The 11,852-nt window shown below is 42.2% G+C and overlaps 3 protein-coding genes across 3 annotated transcripts in view; 1 reads left to right on the top strand and 2 right to left on the bottom strand.

Moving 5' to 3' along the window:
• The window catches only part of siah2l (seven in absentia homolog 2 (Drosophila)-like), a 5,374-nt gene extending 1,241 nt beyond the window's left edge, over nt 1-4,133 (top strand). Inside the window, exon 2 of the mRNA XM_042093354.1 lies at nt 2,896-4,133. Within this exon, the coding sequence (XP_041949288.1) occupies nt 2,896-3,558 (663 nt within the window). The 3' untranslated portion in view covers nt 3,559-4,133. The remainder of the gene's footprint in view (nt 1-2,895) is intronic.
• A 1,604-nt stretch (nt 4,134-5,737) lies between these two features.
• On the bottom strand, nt 5,738-8,593 carry rbmx2 (RNA binding motif protein X-linked 2). Its single transcript, XM_042091050.1, has 6 exons — nt 8,491-8,593; nt 8,029-8,144; nt 7,565-7,616; nt 7,330-7,459; nt 6,930-7,113; nt 5,738-6,668 (listed from the first exon to the last, which is right to left on the bottom strand). Exons 1-6 carry the CDS (start codon nt 8,493-8,495, stop codon nt 6,058-6,060), a joined length of 1,098 nt encoding a protein of 365 aa, XP_041946984.1. The 5' UTR covers nt 8,496-8,593; the 3' UTR covers nt 5,738-6,057.
• A 581-nt stretch (nt 8,594-9,174) lies between these two features.
• Nucleotides 9,175-10,690, bottom strand: LOC121708429 (glucose-dependent insulinotropic receptor). Its single transcript, XM_042091051.1, has one exon. The coding sequence runs from the start codon at nt 10,657-10,659 to the stop codon at nt 9,628-9,630; it is 1,032 nt and encodes a 343-aa protein (XP_041946985.1). The 5' UTR covers nt 10,660-10,690; the 3' UTR covers nt 9,175-9,627.
• Nucleotides 10,691-11,852: the final 1,162 nt, after the last annotated feature.

Below are 11,852 nucleotides of genomic sequence, written 5' to 3'. Positions count from 1 at the left end.
GGTGGGGAAGGCAGTGGGGGGTAGTCAGCTAATGTATATGTAACCCTTAGAATGTCATGATCCCTTTCAAGAGAGTTCCATTATCAGCATCATAGCTGGCCCCACAAGGCTTCCGTTTTAACATTCCATATGTTATCTTAATGCAGAGGAAGTAGATTGGGAACCAAATAGAATGTTCAAGCATTGTTTTTGTTTTTATTGTTGAAAGAGTTTCTATAGCACTACTGAATTTGAGATATGCAGGCTTTGTGTGTGTGGTGCGCTTGCAATGCAATGTATCCATTACAGTGCATTTGTAGAGGGGAAAACTAGTGTGTTTTTAATTATTCAAGGCAGTGAACTTTTAAGGTAGAAGCAAAAGTGGGTAACGTTCGTTTCTGAGCTAAATCTTCAGGGCTTCGGACCTCTAGCTTTTCATATACCATTTGTAATTCACTGTGAACATCAAGGACCATCCCACTAGATAATGACCATCTTAGCCAAATTCATGTCTCATCTATTTGCATGCCACAGTATTTCCCACAGGCATCTCCACCTCCACAATATAACAGACGAGGATGGGTCCTGTTAGTTCTTTGGGTTTCCTGTTGTTTGTTCCTCTTTGAATAAAAAATTAGGTCGAAAATAGCGTTCACGGGCATGTTTGACCCACAGGTGATCTCATCACCAGCTAAATACACTGGAGATGTTGTGCCACTTAAAATGCAGGAGTGTGTAAATAATTAAGTGGGTGGTGGGCGGGAGTCTGCATCAGTGTGGCCCCCAAGGCTGGCGTAGTCTCTCAGCCCACTGCAGAGCAACTCCAGCCGAATACATTTAGGGCTTATCCAACGCAATCAGCTGCATGCTACTTATGCAGAAACGCATAGTACCCACTTACAATATAGAATTAAATTATATTTGTTATGCTGCAAAACCATACTATCTGGGATTCAGAATATTGGAAATGGTTTGGTTTTTTCCCCCCAAATTTTAGTATGGTAACACAAAACACAAAAATAACTTTTCTCAATCTCCTTGTTTATCTTCCCTGTCCGTTTTAGTTTTTAAACATGTAACTGCAGAGTTTATTTTACATTAAAATACTTACTGCACCACCCACACATATTAAAGGTACAACACAGACACACACACACACACAATACTAGTCCCCATCCCTACTACACACCCTTGACCAAGAACAGCTGAGGTTTTATCATTGACTAACTGGGACCAGGATTACTGCACTAAAAACTTTCTTCCTGTTATGTGTGTAATAATTTAATTCCCAAAATACCATTTTGGATTATATGACCTACAGTTTACCTCCATGATGGACAGCGAGGAACTTAACCATTTCATTTCAATGGAAACTTAAAAATTCCTAAAATGTGCCATTCAGATTATTATTCGTTTTTTTTATTAAAAAATTCATTGTTTAGGAAATCCACTCGGGTTATGTTTCTGAGTTAGTGAATATGCATATGTGTGTTTTTTTTATTTTTATTTTATCTCCCTCAAACTAAGAATAGTGTGTAATGTGTGTAATCTTGCATTTGGAAGGTTGCAGAGAAAGCTACATTTTACCATTCAAGTCCACCAGCAGGGTTCAGAACCCCTCCTTATTAGCCTGCCTCCTGATGCGAGAGCTCAAGTCTTTATTCCTTGGATCTCTTATTAAATAATCCTCTTTAGTTTGGGATGTTCAATACCTACCTGCAGTGCACCATTCTGCTATATCTTATTTTTGTTTGTACCCAACCTCTCCTGTCCTTATCCCTTTCTCCTGTGCATACAAACACTGATATTAAACCTGTCTAGTTTGGGGTACTTTCAAATCACTGCTGATCGGAGTGATTTGTTTTTAAATTGAATCTTTATCAAAATGGAGTCACCTGATTATTATATATTTTACATGGATTCCCTGATGCTTCTCCCTCTGGCTGAAAATGCTGGCATGAAGGAAAATCATATGCATATATATACCAATTGCATGTGGTTGGTTACCATTTCACAATACATGTGAAAACCACACATGCACCAATTTATTGCTATTGTTTGGCACATAATATATCTTCTTGTTTAAAGCTGAGCATGCCTGTGTGAGCTTCCATTGGGCCATAGAGATGGTAGATAGGTACATGCTGCGCTGTCTGGAAGTGCAGTCATCGGAGTGACCTTCACTGGTATTGCCCTCCCTGTATAATCAAGGAGAGAGCCCCACTGGGTAGCCACACAATTCATCTTCAAATGATTGGCCCCGGTACATACCAACCTCGAAAAAAACACACACCCACACACATATGCAAGAACAGAAGCACACAAGTGCATGCACACACACACACACACCACACAGTCAATGCAAGCACACAGACATGAAAATACAAACACATACATCACACAGCTGCACGCCCCAAGTCTAAAGCAGACATCTATGAGCACCCAATGCTTGGTGACCTGAAACAGGCATACTAGATGTATGGGGCTGTCTGGATTAGGGCATCAGCCCAAGCCATCTGAGACATGATGATGAGCGATCCCCCCATGCTCTTTTGACTAATGTCTCTTTTTTATCTTGTCCTCCTCCTCCTCCAATCTCATTTCATCTGACATTCTTCACACTCCCCCTCACACTCCTCTGTCTTTCATTTTTCTTTGTTCCTGCTCTTTCTTCCTCTCTTTGATTCCTCCCTCACTCCCACACACCTCCACCCCCGTCCTTCCATCTCGGCCTTGGTTGCCCCACTTTCTGTTACATATTCATTTTTATCCTCCCCCCCCATTTTCTTGTTCTCCTCTATTCCCCAACTCCTGTAATGCCCATCTTCTATCTTTTCCTCTGGCATCTCTTCATCCCACTTTTCCTCACCTCCTCCTCCATCTCTCCCTCCCTCCTCTTCATCTACATCTATCCAGTCTACAGGTGTCGGCTGCATCCAGTCACAGTTGGTAAACACAGACCACCAGAAGGAGGTATCAGAGCTCCAGCCTTGTACTTGCCCCTACAGCTCGTCCTGCCAATGGCAGGGGATTCTGGGAAGTGTAGTTCCCCACCTGATCCAGGCCCATCAGCCCATCACAGATCAGGAAGGTGAGGAGGTCCTCTTCCTCATTAGCAACATCAACGTGCCGGACAGGGTGGACTCGGTAATGCTGCAGTCCTGTTTTGAACAGAAGTTTGTGTTGGTGGTGAAGAAAGAGGCTGTGGTGCGTGGCAGCCCTACATCCTTCTTTGCCGCTCTGCTGTTTGTCGGCGTGAGCGAGGTGGCCGAGGGCTTCGTCTACCGCTTGGAGCTGAGGGGGAACCGCCGGCGTCTCATGTGGGAGGCCACACCACGGGCCATCCAGCGTGGCCTGGCCAACGCGGTCACAGACTCAGACTGCATGGTGTTCGACTCCGCCGTGGCCAACCTCTTCACAGACTCAGGGACACTGGGCATTCACGTCTCCATCTCCAGATCTTGCTCCGTCGCTGACCCCACCTTAAGAGCTCAGATATTCCCTCAACATAGACACTCGACAGGGAAGGCAACTCCGGCCTCCCTGATGCAGGGTAGCCCAAACCCAAAGGCCACATGAGGCTGGGCACTTTGACCTCAATGCAACTCTGAACAATAAACATTGAAGAAATTGAAGCTGTTTGATGGCTGCTGGTGATGGATACAAACATAATGAAGGGAAATGAATCAGGATCTTTTTCAGTAGTTTACCACTGTAACCCAGGCTGCAGCCAAGATAACAATCTGCCATATGTGTAGATTCATATCTCTTCTCTTGATAGTTGATATCTAATTCAATCTTATTTTAAGAACCAACAGCATTTACCTGAATCCTGTATTTCTATGGCAAAAACCAGGAGAACCTACCTCTTATGTCTGCATTGTACGGCAACAGGGTATTGGAGTGGGCACAGTGTCTTTTGAAGAGCCATCCTCTTACTTCTATTCTGGATTTTGTTAACCACTTTAAAAATGTGAAAATCATAACATACTTTTTGCTAAGCCTCTTGCAAAGACTATTTGTCCATTAATGGACTGTTACAACTCTTTCCAAACTGTAGCATCTGTCTTCATGTCGAACAATAGGGGACAAAGCTTAGGTCAAGAGTAGATTATCTAGAATAAAATCAAATAAAATATTTCATATGTATTACATGTTATAATGCTAATAATATCTGTTAAAATGTGTTCTTTAATATGATTAAACACATTTCTAATCTTTTTACAAACTCCAAAATAAATTAAGATGTTTCATCATTAGAGTTCTTATTGAAGCTTTGTGGAAATAACTGCTCATAATCAGATTCAACATGCTTTCATTTTCATCTGCTGCTGGAGGCCTGAGGCCTTCCTTTTGGGATCATATGGATGGATTTAATATGGTATTTTTGCACACAAACACAGTCTTACTTTGAGCCAAATCAATTTCAGACAGATGAAACAGAAACATTCCCGTGAAAAATATAAAGATAATTTAGGGGCAGCAAATAATTTAATAAACAAATATGAAAGTGTGTATTAAGTACAAACCTCAACTCACTGACCTGGCACGTGAAAAAAAAAATGTTTAGCTTTACTATTAGAGTATTTTTAGAGTCTACCTCTCATCAATTAATCTCCGATTTTCCCATCTAGAATTTTCTTTTGCAAGCTACTTCCAACAAATCGAGGAACAAGACGGAGACCATGAGCCCCAGTCACTGTGTCATCTTGTAACCAAAGGAATATTAAATTGGGATACCTTCATAGAAGCAGTGTATTAATTGATTCACATTATTTTTAGTCAAACAAATAGCCGCCTCATCACTAATAGTGGTGTATATAGTTTCCTGTATATATAGTCTTATAATTATGGAAAATCCATGCTCCTTCTCTATATGTTCATCATTAGGCTTAGTGCAACAATTTACATTTGCAACTCAAAGCCAACATCGAAAGCGGAAGCTGAGCAACCATATGCAGTCAAAGTAAAAGTTTTGACTGTCTCAGTAATCAATATTTCAATATAGTTGGCTAGGGAAGAAAACAGAACATGGGGGAGATGGTACAAAACGTCATGGACTTAAGGGTGGTCCTGCTTTGTGGTGTCCAATGCAGTGTTTCCCATACATTGACTTATTTGTGGCGGCCCACCACAATATCAACATTGACCACCACACAATGTTTTCCCTGGTTGTACTAAATTGTGCTTAAATCTGGTTAGAATCATAACCGCGCTGCACTAATTTGTTAAAAACTGTTGCATTCGAGTTAATTCTGCAAACCTACCACCACAAATAGAATCAATTCTGTGGGAAACACTGCAATGGTTGTGATTAACATGTTATACATTAGCAGCATGGAAGTGCTGTATTGGCTGGCATGAATTAAAAATCATTAAAATCTTACATAAAAAAAACGCTAAATCAATCAATCTTCCATCAAGCCATCATGACTTAATAATGACTTGATCATAGAGTATTGATGTGCAATTCTTTCCATTACATATAATAGGAGTTTGCTTCCAGTTCCTTTAACACAGTAATACCCGACACCACTTTTTCTTGATCATTTGATACATTTGTGTACTGTTTGATGATGCTTTTAGAATTCTTATTGCAAACAAGTACAAAACAGGATCAGTGGACACCATTTCCTGCTCTGTTTCTCATGAAATTCTCCTTCTTCCTTGTTTCAACTATTCTCCCAATGCAGTTTAGTAATCTACTGAAGCACCCTTAAAATTACTGATACTATTTCAATTGAAATGTATTAACACATTAAATTAAGTAATTTGCCATGGCTATGACATTTTTTTTATTATTATTTCCAAAAGGACGTTATTTACTTATTGGCAAAACACAAACATAAAATGATAAAGCAGAAGCAAAACCACCAACATCCAAATGCATGGTAGAGAGTGACAGCTGCTAAAACAATACAGTTCAAAAGCCGTGAGAACTGTAGAGTCCTCCATGATAAGGGAAAGGTCCCATGTATTACCTGCACTAGAGGAGGAAAACACAGCACATAATCTCCCAGATGCTCACTTTTAGAGTGAGCGCAATTCATTGGTGATGATTCCACATGTATCGCTCTTTCACCTGTACTTTTTGTCCCTCTCTCTGTCTCGGTCCTTGTCTCTCCCTCTGTCCCTCTCTCTTTCTCTCTCCCTCTCTCTGTCCCGATCCCTCTCTCTCTCTCTGTCACTATCCCAGTCTCTCTCTCGGTCCCTTTCCCTGTCTCTCTCTCGCTCTCTGTCCCAGCTTTCACGTGGACGGGAGTCTTGGTGCACTGGCTTTTCTTCTCTATCCATCCTGTGTCTATCCCTGGGTGAAGTGGCCCTACCGTCTCTTGACCAGTCTCTCCTCCGGTCTTCTTCCTTCACCCTTCCCTTCTCTCTGTCTCTGTGGTCACTGCTGTGCCAGTCCTTGGAAGGTCCACCCTCCTGTCTCTCCTTCGCTCTAGCGTTGTGGGTGCCTGGTTCCATTGGGTCGCCTCTGGGAGGTCGAGAGTCTGTTGGGCCTTTTTTGGCGTATTTCTCGTACCCCACGTCCATCCTCTCTTTCTTCACAGGCACAGACGTGGACGGCGATGATGGTTGATGATGATGGTTCTCATCTGCTCTTCTGTCCTCCGCAGGAGTCACCTTCCTCTTCTCTTTCTTCTTCTCCTTTTTGTCCTTCTTCTTTTTCTTCTTTTCTTTCTTATCTGAAGTAGAGATGGAAAGAGGTCAAGATGTGACTACTTAATTTAGAATGGTTGAAAAAAAAACCCCATAGATGTCCACTTAAAAGTAATATCAAATCATAGGTAATAATGGGAGGGCAGCAATGTCAATGTCGCTTTTTGAAAATGTGTTTCAAAACAGGTAAAGTTTCTGTTTACAGTACCTACAAAATAAACACATGAAATAACAAAAACAACTGTTTTAGACATGAGAATTTGGTGAAAAGCAACAACTGTTCAAACCTTTCTTTGACTTCTTCAAGGGCACAACAAGATCATCTTCTTCCTCTGACTCAGATGAGGATGAAGACAACTTTGGGGCACACCCCTGGTCACGCAAGGTTTTTGTGACATCATCAATGTCGTCTGAGTCTTTGGGAGGACGATAGTTAGCAACATGGTCCACTCGGATGGTACGTCCTTTAATCTACAAGGGACCGATAAAAAAAACGCCATCAATCATCCCTTCTTTCTTCTAAAGCTCCATAACTATCTTCCAACAGCTCATCAGCTTGGGATAATGGGGTCATGGGTCCAAAACATAGTGTTCAACAAATTGTTGAACTTTACAGTCCACTGGCTAACGAACCATCTACTACACACTTACTACATGCTGTGTGAACAATGCAGAATGTAACTGTACCTTTATGCCATTGAAGTTGTCCACAGCTAAGATAGTACTCCTCTGGTCCTCATAACAGATAAAACAGAAACCCTTTGACTTCCCTGTCTTCTTGTCACGTACAAGGTTAATATTGACAATTTCTCCATACCTAGGAGATGAAGAAAATATCAGGTAAAAGGAGAAAAAAAATGCTTTTTAACGTAAACACAAAGAGAAGACTAAAAATAAGAGAAAAGACAGAGATGACACTTACTGTGAGAAAACACAGAGTATATCGCCCTCGGTTAGCTCATAAGGAAAACCACCTGCAAAACACACAAATGTGTCAGACTTAAGACTGAACACAACAGCAGAACCACTGCCTTCGTTCATAAATCTAAAGTATGTTTGAAAACCTACAATGTCTGAGAATTTCCTTGTAACACCCCTGCCTCTGTTGATGTTGAAAATGATCTAAGGCATCATTAGGCACGAGTAAAATGTGTTCCACTATCACCACCAGCTCAGTGGGATTATATGTCAATTAAAATACAATAAACAAAAACCTCTACTGCCACCATCTGGCAGTAGTGTAGAAACAAACTGGAATTTAGCACGACTGAGTGTCTACTACCGGGGTATGAAAGGTTTGAGAGCGCTAAGATGATGCCCGATACTATAGGAGCTGTGCAAATTAGAGAATTGTAGTGTTTTGTAGCAGTAGTCATATTTTCTCACCTACGAATACCCATGCGCTATCTTTGTATTCTGAATGCCATGACACGGATTCCTTCACACCAAGACTCGCCTCCCTCTCGTTCAACTCATTTATTAATTTCACTTTGGTTAGTGGGCTAAAGACAACACACAAACAGGAGGTTAACGTTTACAGTTCTGAAGATGACGTAAACAACCACGATATTTGTAATCTCGGAGATGATAACTAAAACAAACAAGACATTTGGAAAACTATCATTCTAAAATTCAAAAATACATTCTAACTTAATGTTTTAAAAGCATCGACACACAACGTTTCACGCTTGACCATGCTAGCAAGTTCATTTTAACTAACGTTATCGTTAACGGTATCGTTATCGAGACGAATCCTAAATGTATAATCTCATCGTACAGCCTCAGTGTTTGATACAATTCATTTCATAGACATTTAAACGGTAAACAGCATCGGTTTTCCTTACGCACTTCATTCTGAAAAGTTTTGCGAAAGCATTGACACTGGTGGTCCAATTCAGAGAAATGTTCCAATTATTCAAAACAACGTTTTGGAGTGCTAGTGTTTCCGGGCCATAGGTGAATACATCCGGTTAAATAGGCTACATGGTGTTATGGGAATTAGAGGCATGAACATGAGCGAGATGCGAAGCTCCTTGGCCGAATACAGTGAGGGTGTCTCCCCATGGCTGTCTCAGCTGTATGGTCCTTCCAGAGTGCTATCAAAATATTACAGTAGAATGTTGCCATATGGCTATTGTAGCTATTATAGGCCTATCGCCCAGAAATCTTTATTGCACCCTTCATGGCATTTATGATTTTGTGACCATGTAAATGGAGGAAGTGTGGCCTATAAATATCTTTATGGTCTGGGTAGGCTCTGATTAAAGACCTAGGAGACCATGGCTTGAAAGTATGCAATCGCACAGATGGTCAAACTATTGCCGTATATCCATAAGAAGTCAATTGTCTTATTTTAACGTTTAACATCTAAGTGTAGGCTTTATGAGATAACAAACAGGGCCTACCAACAGTAATCTTAGTCAATGAAGCATTTGTGACGTTTTCACAAAGTTTTAATGTATATTCAAATTATAAAAACATCCAGTAAAATTGTAAATGCTTGAATAAAACATTACCTACACTCATAGACCTGCATATAGGCCTATACTCCAATACTGTGTTGTGAACAGGCCTAATTGAAAGTTGCTAATCTACAAGCTATGACTATAAATATACAATGTTAGAGCATAGAGATAAAAGCACATCATTCATAGGCTGTAAAAACCAATGCATGTGGTATTCCTGGAGAGAAAGAGAAGATAAGAGAGAGAGAGAGAGAGAGAGAGGGAGATGACAATTGGTTCAGTGGATGAAACAGAGCAAAAACAAAAGAGCAAACAGACCCATCTGTTCCATGACATGGGCATTACTTGTAAAGTAATCAAAAAGCATTCTAAGGCACTCAATCCATTAACCAGTCCAGTTGCTTCCAATTTTGCCGCTATTTTCATGAATCAGAGTGTTTTTCTGCTGATGGTAAACAGGAATTTTCATAGTTTAATCATGCCGTCCAAATGACAACCTTCAGCATGCATTGGAAACCACTTACTTAGCTAAAGGCACAGTGACGGCAATGCGCTCATGGACTGTGAGTGAAGTTAGTGGAACACCGAGATGTTCCCTAAACAAAGATGTCTGGGTGGTCACAGGACCAGGTCTGTCTAAGTGGCCATTCTTCGAGTCCATACTGGCCCGGCAGCGGTCACTACACTTGAGGTGGGAAAATATGATGCAGATCTGCTGCCTCACCTCCTTCTGCCAGCAGGCATAAACCAGGGGGTTGACCAGGGAGTTGGAAAGCCCCAGAAGCCACAGATGGTTCTCCAGCAAGCGGTACAGCTTACAGTTAGTGCAGAGCACCTGGACCACACTGACTGTGAAGAACGGGCACCAGCAGAGGGTGAAGCATCCCACCAGCAATGCCACGGTCCGCAGGGCCTTGACATGGCACCAGTAGCGACTGGGCTGGCAGTGGCGGGCCCCAGCCTTACAGGCCTGTCTTATCTGCCGCTGGTGCCCACAGGCGATCTTGAGGATGTCCAGGTAGAAGTAGACGAAGATGCCAAGCACGGGGAAGAAGCTAGCGCAGAAGATGAAAATTATGCTGTGTGGCTTGATGACGGAGAAGAAGGTGCACGTGCCTTTGTACTCTTCACACTGCATCTCTCTCACCAGGCAGGGCAGGAAACCCAGCGATGCCAGAGCCCAGACGAGCACAAGGGAGCCACCGCTCGCCCACTTGGTAGAGATACGTGTGTAGCGCAGGGGCAGCTTGATGGCCACATAACGATCCAGCGAGATGAGGAACATGGTGAGGATAGAGGCGGCCGACGGACAAGTAACGAAGGCCATGCGGAGGAGGCAGTCCATTTTCTGTATCGGGTGCTCACTGGGATCAAGTCCATCACTGGCGATGACAGTTATGGCCAAGCCCACCAGGATGTCGGCCAGGGCGAGGTTGAGGACAAAACACCAGCTACGGCAGCCTCGCTTTCGGATCAGAAGTACAAGAGAGGTAGCCACCAGGAGGTTGGTGGAGATGATTAGAAAGGACACGATACACAGGATCCAGCCCATTATGTTGGCATCCAGTACATGTTGTAAATCAGTGGAATTTCTTTTTCCAGTCTTCAGGGAGTCAGTTTCATTCATCTCTACCATGTTGGTTGTTGTTTAGTTGCTTGTTGCTTGTTGTACTGAGAAAAAATATTCTTCGCAAAATAGTCCATGTTAACAGTCCATTTGTAAAAACTGGTATAGCAAGAAAAATAAGCAAGAATCAATCAATTTCTGTTCAGTCTGCTTTTCAGGCATTTTTGTCTCATAGCTCCTTTGGACAGAACGGTATATCTGACTCTGAGCCAGCAGTGGGAAATTTTAGTGCGTCTCCTCAGATGGACTGAAGCCTCATTTGCTTATGTGGTTTCTGTGCAGCTGACCCTTGTCCAGCGTGTAGTTTGGCTCCGGTCCCAGTTCCATCATGGGCTCTCAAGAGCGAACATCCGGGGTAGAGGGGCCGTATGTCTTGCCGGTCTAGTGTTGCCTGCCTCCTCTCATACCGCAATGCATTAAATCCACTCAGGGCAAGAGGGGAAACATGATTCATGTGTGGAAATCCTGAACAGATACTGTATGCCCTCGTGGATTTGAGGCACTCTGTGGTGATGAGCAGTGATGAGACTCTTTTTTGACATCTGCTTTTCCCAGAAAGTAAGAAATGTTGACATACCAAGGAGAAACAGTCTAACATCCATAAAATATCTCACAGGATGGTTCATCCGCCTTGTTAATGTAAGCCAAATGTTGTAGTATGCCAAGTTAAAAGGTAAAATCATACAGTCCGGTTTGGTCGTTATCTTGTCATGTTGCCTTTGTGCTAAAATGTTGCTAGTTTATTGAGGGATGTCAGACAATACAGAGTAGTTATTCCACGCGAGCATCCTGGTCGTAAGTTCTGAGTTCTGAGGGTCTTTGTTCCTCTTTGCCCTTGGGGACAGTGCACTCTTCTTCTACTCTCTCATTACACTTAAACAAACAGGAGAGAGGGAGAGAGAGAGAAAAAAAAGAGGGAGTGAAAGAAAGGGATGGAAGACACCAGAAATGGAGGACAGAAATACTGGTTTGACCTCCTTTATAACCTCCGATGATAGTATAACCAACTAGCATTGATTTACAAAGAGCATAGAAATGAACTTGAATATCTATTTGAATATCCTTTCATTCCCAGGGAATGAGGTAGGTCATGGCCTGAAGCATGACATAAATTACCT

Source organism: Alosa sapidissima, chromosome 5, assembly GCF_018492685.1.
Source record: "Alosa sapidissima isolate fAloSap1 chromosome 5, fAloSap1.pri, whole genome shotgun sequence".
NCBI lineage: Eukaryota > Metazoa > Chordata > Actinopteri > Clupeiformes > Clupeidae > Alosa > Alosa sapidissima.
The sequence above is the reverse complement of the archived record's forward strand: the minus strand, read 5'-3'. Positions and strand labels throughout refer to the sequence as shown.